This window comes from Anser cygnoides, chromosome W, assembly GCF_040182565.1.
Source record: "Anser cygnoides isolate HZ-2024a breed goose chromosome W, Taihu_goose_T2T_genome, whole genome shotgun sequence".
NCBI classification, from domain to species: domain Eukaryota; kingdom Metazoa; phylum Chordata; class Aves; order Anseriformes; family Anatidae; genus Anser; species Anser cygnoides.
The window spans coordinates 7,550,345-7,565,843 of NC_089911.1; the positions used below are offsets into that span (position 1 = coordinate 7,550,345).

The 15,499-nt window shown below is 67.2% G+C and overlaps 1 protein-coding gene and 1 long non-coding RNA gene across 2 annotated transcripts; both read right to left on the reverse strand.

The window, feature by feature from the left end:
- Positions 1–1,218: 1,218 nt before the first annotated feature.
- Positions 1,219–3,063, reverse strand: LOC136788578 (PIH1 domain-containing protein 1-like). Its single transcript, XM_066987139.1, is given in 5 exon segments — positions 1,219–1,317; positions 1,450–1,525; positions 1,527–1,621; positions 2,829–2,937; positions 3,029–3,063. Coding segments are annotated over 5 exon segments (348 nt in total). The 3' UTR covers positions 1,219–1,284.
- Positions 3,064–6,049: 2,986 nt separating this feature from the next.
- Positions 6,050–7,388, reverse strand: LOC136788676 (uncharacterized). Its single transcript, XR_010827314.1, has 3 exons — positions 7,243–7,388; positions 6,344–6,411; positions 6,050–6,228 (listed from the first exon to the last, which is right to left on the reverse strand). It is a non-coding gene; the product is annotated as an uncharacterized lncRNA (long non-coding RNA).
- Between the last annotated feature and the right edge of the window lie 8,111 nt (positions 7,389–15,499).

Sequence of the window (15,499 nt, forward strand, 5' to 3'; positions counted from 1 at the left end):
ACACCCCCAGGACCCCACAACCTGTCCCCGGCCCCCTATGTGCCCCCCCCCCATCCCCACGCCCTCCCCCCGAACCCCCGTATGCCCCCCCCCGTGACCCTATAGCCCCCCCAAATCCCCCATATGGCCCCCCCATAACCCCACGACCCCGCACGCTCCCTATATACCCCCCCACACCCCCATACCCCCCCGAACTCCCCATATTGCCCCCCCCGGACCCTATAACCCCCCCCCACCCCATATATACACCCCCTACATCCCCATAACCCCCAGGGCCCCTAAATAGCCCCCCCGCCCCCATAACCCCCCCCCAAATCCCCCATATTACCCCCACATCCCCCAAACCCCCCCCAAATCGCCCCCCCAGCACCCCATAACCCCCCCGCCCCACACACAACCCCCCCCCGGCCCCATAGCCCCCCCCGGCCCCATAACCCCCCCCGCCCCCATACCCCCCCCCTGCCCCCATAACCCCCCCCCCGCCCCCATAACCCCCCCCCCCCCCGCTTTGGGATTAGGGCTTTAATCCCTCCCTGAGCTCCCACGACCGCGGTGGGGGGGGGGGGGGGGCGGGCGTGTGACCCCCGCACACGCGTGTGCACGGCCGCACGCTTACATAAACCTCACGGGGGGGGCCACAAAGGGTCCGCGGGCGTCCCCCACCCTAATTAACCCCCCCCAATTAACCCCCCCCCACAATTAACCCCCCCACCCCCGGACTCACCGGTGCAGCCGCCCCAGCCCGGCCCCCAGCTGCCGCCGCAGCTCGTCCTTGTTGAGCTGCATGGCCCCCCCCCCCCCCCCCAAAACACCCCCCCCCAAAAAAAAAAACCCTAAATAATCCCCTAAATAACCCCCCCCCCAAAATAATTTCGCTGCCCCCCCCCCCAAAAAAAACTCAGCGGCCCCGGCTCCTCTCGCTGCCGCCCGCTGCTCCGTGCCGGAGCCGCCCCCCCCAGCGCCCCCCCGCGGCCCTACAAGGGGGGCCCCCCCGGCGGCGGCTCAGCCCTAAATAATCCCCCGTGGGCCGAGCGCCCCCCCCCGGGATTTTTTTTTGCGGGGGGGGGGGGCACACAGACGCCGCGGGGACGGGGTCGTCAGTAGGGACCAGAGTGAACGGACGCGTTTTGGGGCGTTTATTGGGGTTTTTTTGGGGGGGGATGGGTATTTTTTTGGGGGGGGGGTCCGGGGGGGGGAACAAGGTATGGGGGGGTTGGGGGTCCACGGGGGGGGGTTTTGGGGCCCCCCCACGGGGGGGGGTTTTGGGGCCCCCCCCCAGCTCCGTTACACCTGCAGCGGGATCGTCACCGTCAGGACCTGCGGGGGGGGGGGGGAGGCAAAATGGGGGGTTAAATGGGGGGGGGGGTGGGACCCCCCCGAGGGTCTGGGGGGGGAAGGGGGCGTGGCCTCGCTGGTGGGCGTGGCCTGGGGGGCGGGGCCGGGGGTTACCTTGGTGCGGCGGTGGAAGCGGGCGCGGCAGCGGGCGGGGTCGGCGGGGAGGGGCAGCGCCAGGGCCAGCAGGGGGAGGGGAGGGGGGCGCCGCCGCCGCCCCCCCGGCCCCCCGGCCCCCCAGCACCAAGCGCTCCTCGCTCAGCCCCAGCGACAGGGAGCCCGCCCCCGCCTGGGGGGGGGGAAGGGGGTCAGGGGGGAGCCACGCCCCGACCCTGACCCCCCCCCCCCCCCAAAGATCCCAGCCCCACAGGGACCCCCCAGCCCCACAAGAAGCCCCCCCCCATAAGGAACCCCCCCCCCTCCCATTCCCATAGACCAACCCCCCCATCAGCCCCACAGGACCCCCCCAAATCCCAGAGGCCCCCCCCACCCCATAGGACCCCCCAAACCTCAAAGCCCCCCCCCGACCCCATAAAGCCCCCCCGACCCCATAAACAACCCCCACCCCTATAAGGACTCCCCAACCCCAGAGACCAACCCCAACCCCCCCACCAACCCCACAGCCCCCCCCCAGCCCCACAGGCCCCCCCAAACCCCAAAGCCCCCCCCGACCCCATAACCCCCCGACCCCATAAACAACCCCCACCCCTATAATGACCCCCCAGCCCCATACATCCACCCCAGCCCCCCCATCAGCCCCACAGCCCCCCCCAAATCCCAGAGGCCCCCCCAGCCCCCAAAGCCCCCCGACCCCATAACCCTCCGACCCCATAAAGCCCCCCTACCCCATAAAAAACCCCCACCCCTAAAAGGACTCCCCAGCCCCAGACTGACCCCAGCCCCCCCATCAGCCCCACAGGCCCCCCCCCAAAACCCCAAAGCCCCCCCCGACCCCATAACCCCCCCGACCCCATAACAAACCCCCACCCCTATAAGCACTCCCCAGCCCCCCATCAACCCCACAGCCCCCCCCCCAAATCCCATAGCCCCCCCCAGCCCCATAGGCCCCCCCAGCCCCCAAAGCCCCCCCCCCCAAACCCCAAAGCCCCCCCGACCCCAAAGCCCCCCCGACCCCATAAAGCCCCCCCAACCCCATAAACAACCCCCACCCCTATAAGCACTCCCCAGCCCCCACCAACCCCACAGCCCCCCCCCAGCCCCATAGGCCCCCCCCAGCCCCCAAAGCCCCCCCCAAACCCCAAAGCCCCCCCCCCCCCCCCATAACCCCCCCCGACCCCATAAACAACCCCCACCCCTATAAGCACTCCCCAGCCCCACCCATCAACCCCACAGCCCCCCCCAAATCCCATAGCCCCCCCAGCCCCACAGCCCCCCCAGCCCCATAGCCCCCCCCCCAGCCCCCAAAGCCCCCCCCAAACCCCAAAGCCCCCCCCGACCCCATAACCCCCCCCCCCGGCCCCGCAGCCCCCCCTCACCAGGTGGGGCAGGAGGACGCGCGCCTGCAGCACCCGCGGGTGCTGGGCCGACGGCTGCGCCACCACCACGAACCGGGGGGGCCGCGGGGGGCGGTGGGCGGCGGGGGGGCTGCGGGGGAAGAGGTGTCGGGGGGGACCCCAAAAATTGGGGGGGTCCCCAAAAATTGGGGTCCCCAAAAATTGGGGGGGTCCCGAAAAACCTGGGGGTCCCCAAAAAGGTGGGGGGGGGGGGCATTGGGGGAGGAAAGGGGAGGGTAAAAGGATTTCGGGGGGGGGGGAATGGGGTTGGGGGGGGCCTGAAAAATGGGGGGGGGGGGGCTGAGAAGGGGGGGGGGGTCCCCAATAAGTGGGGGTCCCCAAAAAGTGGGGGGTCCCCAAAAATTGAGGGGGGGGGTCCCCAAATACCTGGGGGGGGCAGCGGGGGAGGAAAGGAGGGAGGGTAAGAGGGGTTGGGGGGGGCCTGAAAAATGTGGGGGCTGAAAACGGGGGGGTCCCAAAAGTGGGGGGGGGGCAAAAAGTGGGGGGGGTCCCCAAAGTGCGGGGGGGGGTCCTAAAAATTGGGGGGGGTCCCAAAGTGGGGGGGTCCCAAAAATTGGGGGGGGGGGGGGGAGGAAAGGGGAGGGTAGAAGGATTTGGGGGGGGAATGGGGTTGGGGGGCTGAAAAATGGGGGGGGCTGAAAAGTGTGGGGGGGTCCCAAATAAGTGGGGGGGGTCCCAAAGTTGGGGGGGTCCCCAAAAAAGTGGGGGGTCCCAAAAGTGGGGGGTCCCCAAAAGTGTGCCCCCCCCCAAATGCCTGGGGGCAGCGTGGGGGGGGAAGGGGGAGGAGCAGATTTAGGGGGAAATGGGGAAAAGGGGGGGCTTAAAAGCGGGGGGTCCCCAAAATTGGGGGGGTCCCCAAAATTGGGGGGGTCCCCAAAATTGGGGGGGGGTCCCCCAGAACTGGGGGGGGGGGGGTCCCCAGAAGCTGGGGGTCCCCAGAAGCGGGGGGGTCCCCAAAAGCCGGGGGGCGGGGGGGGCTCACCCGTCGAGCTCCTGGATGCGGGGCCGGGCGCGGATGCGCTGCACCCCCGGCGTCCCCAGGAAGCGGCGCTGCCGCAGCACCCGCCAGCCTGGGGGGGGCACGGGGGTAATGGGGGGGCGCGGGGCGCAGGGGGGGCACGGGGACCCCCCTCGGTTCATCCCCACCCGTCCCAGTGCTCCCAGTTGGCCCCAGTCCCTCCCAGTTGCCCCCAAGGTCCCCCAATCCCCAGTCCCCCCAGTTCCCCCCATTAGCATCCCCCAGCCTGGGGGGGGCGCGGGGGGGTGGTGGGGGGGGGGGTGGTGGGGGGGGGGGGCACTGGGGGGGCACGGGGACCCCCCTCGGTTCATCCCCACCCATCCCAGTGCTCCCAGTTGGCCCCAGTCGCTCCCAGTTGCCCCCAAGGTCCCCCAATCCCCAGTTCCTCCCAGTTCCCCCCATTACCAGCCCCCAGCCTGGGGGGCCACAGGGGGGGGTAATGGGGGGGGGGGGGGGCACAGGGGGGGCACGGGGACCCCCCCCGCCTCGTCCCCACTGCTCCCAGTGCTCCCAGTTGCCCCCCCAGCCCTTCCCAGTGCTCCCAGTTGCCCCCCACAACTTCTCCCAGTCCCCCCCGGTCTCTCCCAGTGCCCCGTTCCCCCCCCCAGTCACCCCTCCCAGTCCCTCCCAGTCTGTCCCAGTGCCCCCAATCCCCCCCCCCCCAAGTCCCTCCCAGTTCCCCCCGAGCTCCTTCCCAGTCTGTCCCAGTGCTCCCAGTACCCTCCCAGTACCCCCAGTTACCCCCCACTCCTTCCCAGTCCCTCCCAGTGCTCCCAGTCCCTCCCCCAGCCCCCCCCGGTTCCCCCCCAGCCCCTCTCAGTGCTCCCAGTCTGTCCCAGTCCCCCCAATCCCCCCCAGTCCCCCCAGTCCATCCCAGTGCTCCCAGTCCCCCCCCCCAGTCCCCCCAGCCTCTCCCAGTTGCCTCCCAGTGCCCCCAGTCCCCCCCTCCAGCCCCCCCAACCCCCCTCAGTCCTCCCCTAACCCCCCAGTTAACCCCCCCAGCCCCTCCCAGTGCTCCCAGTCTGTCCCAGTCCCCCCCAATCCCCCCAGTCCCCTCCCAGTCCATCCCAGTGTTCCCAGTCCCCCCAATCCCCCCCAGTCCCCTCCCAGTCCATCCCAGTGTTCCTAGTCCCCCCCAATCCCCCCAGTCCCCTCCCAGTCCATCCCAGTGCTCCCAGTCGCCCCTGCTCCCCCCAGCCTCCTCCCAGTGCCCCCAATCCCCCCAGCCCCTCCCAGTGCTCCCAGTCTGTCCCAGTCCCCCCCAATCCCCCCCAGTCCCCTCCCAGTCCATCCCAGTGTTCCTAGTCCCCCCAATCCCCCCACTCCCCTCCCCAGTCCATCCCAGTGCTCCCAGTCGCCCCCGCCCCCCAGCCTCCTCCCAGTGCCCCCAATCCCCCCCCAGCCCCTCCCAGTGCTCCCAGTCCGTACCAGTCTGCCCCAGTTCCACCCCGTACTTCTCCGCCAGCCCCTCCATGGCCACGGTCAGGAAGAACTCCAGGTACAGGGGTCGGCCTGGGGGGGGGGGGGTGCAAATTTAGGGGCGGGGGGGGCAAAATATTGGGGGGGGGCGTGAAATATTTTGGGGGGGTCCAGAGGGGTCCCGGGGGGGCTGGGGGTCCGGCCCCCCCCGTGCCCCCCCTCCCCACCTGCAGGGTGTGGAAGAAGTCGGAGTTGATCACGACGTCGTAGGCGGTGCACGGCCGGCCCCTGCGGACGGGGGGTTACTGGGGGGACTGGGAGCACTGGGAGGGGCTGGGGGGGCTGGGGGGATTGGGGGCACTGGGATGGACTGGGAGGGGACTGGGGGGGATTGGGGTAGGTTTTGGGGCACTGGGGTCAAATTGGAGCCATTTTGGGGCTCCCTTAGTGGTAATTTATGGGAATTGGGGGGGGGGTTAATTTTGGGGCAATTCCTGGGGATTTTGGGGTGCTGGGGGGGGGCGGGGGGGCGCAGTGAGTCAGGGGGTGCCGGGGGGGGATTTGGGGTCGCTTTTGGGGTCCTGGGGGGGGGGTGGGGGTGTTTCGGGGCCCCCTTAAAAATGCTTTAGGAAAATTGGGGGGGGGGGGGCTGAATTTTGGGGCAATTCCCGGGGATTTTGGGGGGTTCCCGGGGGGGGGATTTGTGGTTTTTTTTTTTTTTGGGGGGGGGGGGGTCTCACCGCGGTCGAGCTCGGCGTGGGGCTCCCCCAGGCTCATGGGGATGCGGAAGGCGCCGGCGTCGGGGGAGGCCAGGAGGCGGCGGAGGGCGGCGGGGGGGGCAGCGGGGGGCGCCGGCACCTCGGGCGCGTGGCAGACGTTGACGAAGGCCTTGGCCCCCCCCCGCGAGGGTCTTCACGCACAGCCCTGCCCGGGGGGGGGCCCAAAAAATAAGGAGGGGGGTCGGTGAACCCCCCCCCCCCCAGGTGTGTGACCCCCCCCCCCGTGTTGTTGCCCCCCCCCCCTTTGGGGGGGTTCGTACCTGGCTGGGGGGTGACGGCGCGGGAGGGGCGCTGGGGGGGGCCGCTCCTCATCGTCGTCGGGGGGGAGCTGGGGGGGGGGGGCAGAGCGTATGGGACCCCCCGGACACCGCTGAACCCCCCCAAACCTCTCCAGGCCCCCCAAAGCCTTCAGGACCCCCCCCGGCTCTCTCAAGACCCCCCCCAAATTCCCCCTGCTCCCCCCATCCCTTAAGACCCCCCATGTCCCCCCCAGGCCCTTCGGGACCCCCAGGACGCCCCCAAACCCCCTCAGGACCCCCAGACCCCCCAAACCCCATCGGGACCCCCCAATACTCCTCAGGACCCCCCCAAACCCCCACAGGACCCCCCCCCCGAAACCCTCAGCTCCCTCTATGCCCCCAGCCCCCGGGCCCCCCAAACCCCCTCAGGACCCCCCCAGACCCCCCAAACCCCATCGGGACCCCCCAATACAACTCAGGACCCCCCCAAACCCCTCAGGACCCCCCCAAACCCCCTCAGCTCCCTCCATGCCTCCCCCAAGCCCCCCAGACCCCCCCAAACCCCTCAGGACCCCCAAACCCCCTCAGCTCCCTCCATGCCTCCCCCAGACCCCCCGGACCCCCCAAACCCCCTCGGACCCCCCCAGTATTCCTCAGGACCCCCCAAACCCCTCAGGACCCCCCAAACCCCCTCAAGACCCCCCAAACCCCCTCAGCTCCCTCCATGCCTCCCCCAAGCCCCCCAGACCCCCTCAGCCCCCCCCCGGACCCCCAACCCCCCCCAATACCCCATCAGGACTCCCTCAAACCCCCTCAGGGCCCCCAAATCCCATCGGGACCCCCCAAACCCCTCAGGACCCCCCCCCCAAAACCCCCAGCACCCCCTAAGACCCCCTCTGCCCCCCCCCGCCCCCCCCCACCTGCAGCAGCCTCCTCAGCGCCTCCTCCCCCCCTCGCCCCCCCCAGCTCCGCCGCCAGCAGCGACGCGTCCGCGGGGGCCGCCATTTTGTGTGTGTGGGGGGGAACCCGGAACCCGCCCCCCGGCCCCTCTGTACCCGCCCGGACCCTTTACACCGGCGCACACGCTCCCCCTGCGCTTCCGCTTCCGGTTGCAGGGAGGCGTGGCTCTACTCTATGGTACCGCCCCCGCGGAGCGGCGCCTCTCAGTCCGCCAAGGGGGGTGTGCGCGACTCGGTGGTCATGGCGGCGCTGGGGCCCCCCCCCGTGGCGGCGATTTTTGGGGAGATGGCGGAGGGGCCGCGGCCGGAGGGGGCCGGGCCGGGGCAGGTGGGGTGGGGGGGGTCATGGGGGGGGGGGCTGGGGGGGAGTTGGGGGGTTGGGGGGAACTGGGGGGAGTTTGGGGGGTTGGGGGGGAACTGGGGGGAGTTTGGGGGTTGGGGGGGGGGGGAACTGGGGGGAGTTTGGGGGAGTTGGGGGCCGTGAGAGGGGAAATGGGGGCGCTGGGGTGGTTGGGGGGTCATGGGGGGCTTTGAGGGGTCAGGAAGGGGCTATGGGGGTCGTGGGGGGGGCTGTGGGGGGCTATAGGGGGTAATGGGGGTGTATGGGGAGGTCCTGGAGGGTTCGGGGGGCTAGGGGGTTCTGGGGGGCTATTGGGCATCATGGGGGGGGTTGAGGGGGGTCAAAGGAGGCTGGGGGGGTCAGGGAGGTGGTATACGGGGTGGGGGGGCTCGGGGGGGGCTATAGGGGGCTATTGGGGATCGTGGGGGGCTGTGGAGTTTCAGGGAGGGGCTATAGGGGGTCGGGGGGCTGTGGGAGATCATGGGGGGGCTAAGGGGGGCTATAGGAGGTCACTGGGGGCTACGGGCGGTCATGGGGGCTGTGGGGGTCTTCAGGGGGTCATAGAGGGGTTCTGGGGCTTGGGAGGGGGCTGGGGGGGCACAGGAATGGTTTGGGGGGTTAATGGGGAGTTATAGGGCCACGGGGGGGTCCTGGGGGGGTGATTTGGAGTCGGGCGGGGGGAGTTTGGGGTCCTGGGGGGATTTGGGGTCCTGGGGGCATAGGTGTCCATGGGGGGGGGTCCCGGGAGGGTGGGGGTGTAAAACGGGGGGCCCCCGGGGCACGGCGGCGGGTCCGAGGTCCGTGGGGAGCGCCGGGGGCAAAGTCCCGGGGGGGGGCAAAGGCCTTGGGGCAGGGAGTGGGGGGGGGGGGGCCAGCACGTGATCGGGGGGGGGTCATTAATTGGGGGGGTCCCTTAACCCCGTGTCGTCCCCCCCCCCCCCAGGCCTGGCTGGACGCCCACGGGGGGCTCTGGGGCATTTCGTGGCCGGGGCCTGGCTGCGCCCCCGGGCGAAGCTCGCTGGAGTGCCGGGAGGCCGCCACGGGTAGGTCAGAGGGCGAAGGTCAGAGGGCGAAGGTCAGAGGGCAAAGGTCAGAGGGCAAGGTCGGCCTCGCGTTTTTTTTTTTTTTTGCTTAAAAAACCCCTTTTTTTGGACGGATTTCAGGCCGCCTGATCGCCACGGTGCCGCGGGGGGCCCCGAGGACGTGGCGGCGGCGGTGGCGGCGGCCGCGGGGGCGGCTCCGGCCTGGGGGCGCTGGGGGCCTGCGAGCGGGCCCGGAGGCTGGAACGGTGAGAAACGACCCCCCCCCTTTAACCTTTGACCTTTAACCTTTAATATAGTGACCTCTGACCTCCCCCGTCCCCCCCCCCCAAATCCAGGTTGGCCGCCCTGGTGGAGCAGGGGGGGCGGCGGTGGCGGCGGTGGGGGCCATGGGCACCGGCAGGCCCCTGGCGCTCGCCCGCGGCCCCGACCTGGGCCTGGGGCTGCGGCTGCTGCGAGCCCCCGCGGCCGGAGCCCGCCTGGGCCCCCCGGGCTGGAGGAGTGGGGGCCGCTCGGTGAGTGGGGGGGGGCGGGGGGGGGGCTGGGGGAGGTGGGGGCGGGGGGCACGGGGGGGTTGGTGGGGAGGGAAGCGGCCCAAAAGCGGAGGGAAGCAGCCCGAAAGCGGAGGGAACAGCCCCAAAATAAAGGGAAGTGACCTGAACGTAGAGAGAATCACCCCCAAAATAGAGAGAATTGCCCCCAAAATAGAGAAAACTGCCCCAAAAGTAGAGGGAATCACCCCCAAAATAGAGAAAACTGCCCCAAAAGTAGAGAGAATCACCCCCAAAATAGAGAAAACTAATCCAAAAGTAGAGGGAATCACCCCCGAAATAGAGAAAACTGCCCCAAAAGTAGAGGGATCCACCCCCAAAATAGAGAAAACTGCCCCAAAAGTAGAGGGATCCACCCCCAAAATAGAGAAAACTGCCCCAAAAGTAGAGGGATCCACCCCCAAAATAGAGAAAACTGACCCAAAAGTAGAGGAATCACCCCCAAAATAGAGAAAACTGCCCCAAAAGTAGAGGGATCCACCCCCAAAATAGAGAAAACTGCCCCAAAAGTAAAGAGAATCACCCCAAAAATAGAGAAAACTGCCCCAAAAGTAGAGGGAATCACCCCAAAAATAGAATCACTCTCAAAGTAGAGGGAGCATCCCCAAAAATAAAGAGAACCACCCCAAAAGTAGAGGAACCAGCCCCAAAATAGAAGGAACTATCCCAAAAATAGAGCGAACCGCCCCAAAAGTGGAGGGAATCACCCCAAAAATAGAGGGGACTGCCCCAAAAACAAAGAGAACCAACCCAAAAGCAGAGGGAAACACTCCGAAATAGAGAAAAATGTCCCAAAAGTAGAGGAAACCACCCCAAAAGTAGAGGAAAACACCACAAAAACAAAGGAAACCACCCCAAAAGTAGAGAAAATAACCAAAAAATGAGAAGGAAACACCTAAAAATAGAGGGAACGAGCCTAAAAATAGAGGATTTTGCCTCAAAAAATAGGGGGAACCGGCCCCAAAATAGAGGGAACCGCCCCCAAAATAGAGAGATTCCCCTTAAAAGGAGAGGGAACCACCCCAAAAGTAGAGCGAGCCCCCCCAAAAATAGCGGGATCTGCCCCAAAAATAAAAGGAAGCACCCCAAAAGTAGAGGGAACCCCCCCCAAAAATAGAGAGATCTGCCCCAAAAGGAAAGGGAATCCTTCAAAAAATGGGGGAACCGCCCCAAAAGTAGAGAAAACAGCCCAAAATTAGTGGGATCGCCCAAAAAAATAGAGGAAGCCGTCCTAAAAGTGGGAGAAATTAATAAAAAATGGAGGAAACCGCTCCAGAATGGGAATGCCCCCCCAAAATAGAGGGAACCACCCCAAAAATAGACGCGTCCGCCCCAAACGTGCGGGGAACCACCCAAAAACAGCGGGAAAACCCCCAAAAATCGGGGGAGGCACCCCAAAAATAGAGGGAGCGCCCCTAAAAGTAGGGGAATTCTGCTCAGAGGAGAGAGAATTGCTCGAAAACGGAAGGAGTGACCCCAAAAATAGAGGGAGTGACCCCAAAAATAGGGGGGACGACCCCAAAATAGGGGGACGACCCCAAAATAGAGGGGACGACCCCAAAATAGAGGGACGACCCCAAAATAGGGGGACGACCCCAAAAATAGAGGGAATGACCCCAAAATAGAGGGGACGACCCCAAAATAGGGGGACGACCCCAAAATAGAGGGGACGACCCCAAAATAGAGGGGACGACCACAAAATAGGGGGACGACCCCAAAATAGAGGGGCGACCCCAAAAATAGAGGGAACGACCCCAAAATAGAGGGGACGACCACAAAATAGGGGGACGACCCCAAAATAGGGGGACGACCCCAAAATAGAGGGGATGACCCCAAAATAGAGGGGACGACCCCAAAATAGGGGGACGACCCCAAAATAGAGGGGACGACCCCAAAATAGAGGGAACGACCCCAAAAGTAGGGGGAAACCCCCCCCAAAAATAGAGGGACGCCCCCAAAAATAGAGGGAATCCCCCCAAAAATCAAAGGAACCCCCCAAAATAAAAGGAACCCCCCCAAAAATAAAAGGAACCCCCCCAAAAATAGAGGGAATGACCCTAAAATAGAGGGGACGACCCCAAAATAGAGGGGACGACCCCAAAAATAGAGGGAACGACCCCAAAAGTAGAAGGAAACCCCCCCCAAAAATAGAGGGACGCCCCCAAAAATAGAGGGAACCCCCCCAAAAATAAAAGGAACCCCCCCCAAAAATAGAGGGAATGACCCCAAAATAGAGGGGACGACCCCAAAAGTAGAAGGAAACCCCCCAAAAATAGAGGGACGCCCCCAAAAATAGAGGGAACCCCCCAAAAATAAAAGGAACCCCCCCAAAAATAGAGGGAATGACCCCAAAATAGAGGGGACGACCCCAAAAGTAGAAGGAAACCCCCCCAAAAATAGAGGGACGCCCCCAAAAATAGAGGAATCCCCCCAAAATAAAAGGAACCCCCCAAAAATAGTGAGAATGACCCCAAAATAGAGGGATCCGCCCCAAAAATAAAGGGGACCCCCCCGAAAAATAAAGGGCCCCCCCAAGAAATAAAAGGGCCCCCCAAAAATACAGCCCCCCCCCCAAAACACAAGACCCCCCCCCCGGAAACCCTTTAAAAACCCTTTAAAAATACACCGAAAAGAAATAAAAAGCAGGGGGGGTGTCCCCAAAAACGGGGAGACCCCCAAAAACAGGGAGACCCCCCCAAAATGGGGAGACCCCCAAAAAATGGGGACCCCCCCAAAAACGTGCCCCCCCCCCCCCCAGGAGCGGTGGCGCTGGTGGTGGGGGCCCCTGCTCGCTGCCGGGGCTGCTCTGGAAGCTGGGGCCGCTGCTGGCCATGGGTGAGTGGGGGGGGGGGCTTTTTTTTGGGGGGGGGGCACCCCAAAATCGGGGGGGACGCCCCAAAATCGGGGGGGGACCCCAGTAAATGGGGGGGGCAACATTTAATGGGAACAGGGTTTTGGGGGGGGGGCACGGGATATTAATGGGGGGGGGCACCCCAAAATTAATGGGACAAGGGGTTTTTTTGGGGGGGGGCACCCTGATTTTAATGGGACTGGGATTTGGGGGGGGGGGCACCCGAAATTTAATGGGATTAGGGTTGGGGGGGCACCCTGATATTAAGGGGAGCGGGATTGGGGGGGCACCCCAAAATTAAGGGGACTGAGATTTTTTTTGGGGGGGGGGCACACCAGTATTAATGGGATCATTTTGGGGGGGGGGCACCCCAAAATTAATGGGACTGCGATTTTTTTTTTTTTTTTTTGGGGGGGGGGCACAATTCCTTAGGAGCCCCCACTAAGAGGATTTGGGGGGGGGGGCCCAATTCGGAGGGGTCTGGGGGTGTCGGGGGGGGTCACATTTTTTTGGGGGGGGGTTCACTCTTTGGGGGGGTCCCAGCCCCCCAAAGACCCCCCCCCGTGCCCCCCCCCCCCCCCAGGTAACACGGCCGTGGTGCTGGTGCTGCCCCCCCCGAGGCGGCGCTGGCCCCGCTGCTGCTGGCGGAGCTGGGGGGGGCGAGGGGGGCCGCTGCCCCCGGGGTGCTCAACGTGGTCACGGCCCCCCCCCCGCTGAGGGGGCTCCTGGGGCCCCCCCCGCGTGGCCGCCGTCGCCTGCCTGGGGGACGTCCCGGTAAGGGGCTGGGGGGGGGGCACGGGGGGGGCATTTTTGGGGGGGAACCTGGGGGGGGGCACAAGGGGACCCCCTTTTTTGGGGGGTACCTGGGGGGGCACATGGGGACCCCGTTTTATGGGGTGCATTTGGGGGGGCACAAGGGGACCCCCCTTTTTTTGGGGGTACCTGGGGGCACATGGGGACCCCCCCTTTTATGGGGGTGCATTGGGGGGGGGCACATGGGGACCCCCCTTTTTGGGGGGGAACCTGGGGGGGCACAAGGCCCCCCCCTTTTATGGGGTACCTGGGGGGGGCACAAGGGGACCCCCCCCTTTTTTGGGGGGAACCTGGGGGGGGGGGCACATGGGGACCCCCTTTTATGGGGTACCTGGGGGGGCACAAGGACCCCCCTTTTGGGGGGGTACCTGGGGGCACAAGGGGACCCCCTTTTTTGGGGGGTACCTGGGGGGGCACAAAGGACCCCCCTTTTATGGGGTGCATTTGGGGGGGGCACAAGGGGACCCCCCCCTTTTTTTTGGGTGGTTCCTGGGGGGGGGGCACAAAGGACCCCCCCCCCCTTTTATGGGGTGCATTTGGGGGAGCACAAAGGGGACCCCCCTTTTTTTGGGGGGAACCTGGGGGGGCACATGGGGACCCCCCCCCCTTTTTTGGGGGGTACCTGGGGGGGGCACAAGGGGCCCCCCCCTATGGGGTACCTGGGGGGGGGCTCAAGGGACCCCCTTTTTGGGGGAACCTGGGGGGGGCACATGGGGACCCCCCTTTTATGGGGTACCTGGGGGGGGGCACATGGGGACCCCCCCTTTTTTGGGGGGAACCTGGGGGGCACAAGGGGACCCCCCCTTTTTTTGGGGGGTGGTTCTTGGGGGGGGGGGCAAAAGGGGGGGGTGAATCTGGGGGGTTGGGGGGGGGGCAGGGGGTTCTGGGGGGTCCCGGGGGGCTGTAAGGGGGGGGGCTGTCCCTATTTTTTGGGGGGGGGGCAATGTCCCAACGCCCCCCATTGTCCCCATGTCCCAGTGCCCCCCAACCCCATCCCCCCCCATCGCCCCCCCTGACCCCCCCCCTCTCGGTGCCCCCCCCCCCCAGGAGCTGCCGGCTGCCCTGCCCGGGGGGGGCCCCGTGCCGGGGGGGCCGCTGCTGGGGCAGGCGCGGGGGGCCGCGTCGTCGCCATCGTCCTCGACTCGGCCGACCTGGACAGCGCCGCCGCCGCCATCGGGGGGGGGCTGGGGGCCCCCCGGCACTGGTGGGTGCGGGGGGGGGCCTGGGGGGGGGGGTCAAGGGGGTGTTGGGGGGGGGGGCTGAGGGGGATTGGGGGGGGGTTAAGGGGGTCCTGGGGGGGTTAAAGGGGTCCCTGGGGGGGCTGGGGGGCAGGGAGGGGCTGGGGGGGTTAAGGGGGGTCCTGGGGGGGGGCCTGGGGGGGATTGGGGGGGGTTAAAGGGGTCCTGGGGGGGCTGGGGGGCAGGGAGGGGCTGGGGGGGTTAAGGGGGGTCCTGGGGGGGGGGGCTGGGGGGGGATTAAGGGGGGGGGGGGGTTAAGGGGTCCTGGGGGGGTTTGGGGGGCAGGGAGGGGCTGGGGGGGGTTAAGGGGGTCGGGGGGGTCCTGGGGGGGTTAAAGGGGTGCTGGGGGGGGGGGGATTGGGAGGGGCCTGGGGGGGTTATGGGGGTGTTGGGGGGGTCCTGGGGGTTGGGGGGGTTAAGGGGGTCCTGGGGGGTTAAAGGGGTCCTGGGGGGGGGTTATGGGGGTCCTGGGGGGGCTGGGGGGGGGTTATGGGGGTCATGGGGGGGGCCTGAGGGGGGTTGGGGGGGGCTAAGGGGTCCTGGGGGGTTAAAGGGGTCCTGGGGGGTTTGGGGGGGGCTGGGGGGGGTTAAGGGGGTGTTGGGGGGGGGGGTCTGAGGGGTCCTGGGGGGTTAAAGGGGTGCTGGGGGGGGGGCTAAGGGGGGGGGGGCTAAGGGGGTCTGGGGGGGTTAAAGGGGTCCTGGGGGGGGTTAAGGGGGTCCTGGGGGGTTAAAGGGGTCCTGGGGGTTTGGGGGGGGGCTGGGGGGGGTTATGGGGGTGTTGGGGGGGGGTCCGGGGGGGGTTGGGGGGGGGGGTTAAGGGGTCCTGGGGGGGTTAAAGGGGGTCCTGGGGGGGGGGGGGGGGGGTTGGGGGGGCTAAGGGGTCCTGGGGGTTAAAGGGGTCCTGGGGGGTTTGGGGGGGGCTGGGGGGATTAAGGGGGTGTTGGGGGGGTCTGAGGGGTCCTGGGAGGGGTTATGGGGGTCCTGGGGGGACTGGGGGTGGGGGTTAAGGGGGTTTTGGGGGGTTAAAGGGGTGCTGGGGGGGGGGGGGGTCGGGGGGGGGGTTAAGGGGGTCCTGGGGGGGGGGTTAAAGGGGTCCTGGGGGGGCTGGGGGGGCAGGGGTGGGCTGGGGGGGGTTAAGGGGGTGTTGGGGGGGGCCTGAGGGGGATTGGGGGGGTTAAGGGGTCCTGGGGGGTTGGGGTCTCCTGGAGCGGTTTTGGGGTCTCCTGTTTTTTGGGGGGGGGGTCTCCCGGGGTACTCTCACGGCCCCCCCCCCAGTTGGTGCCCCCCCAGTTCCCGTGGGGGGGCTGCGTGGTGCTGGCCCAGGAGGGGGTGGCGGCGGCGCTGGGCCGGCGGCTGCGGGGGCGCCTGGGGGCTGCGCGTCGGGG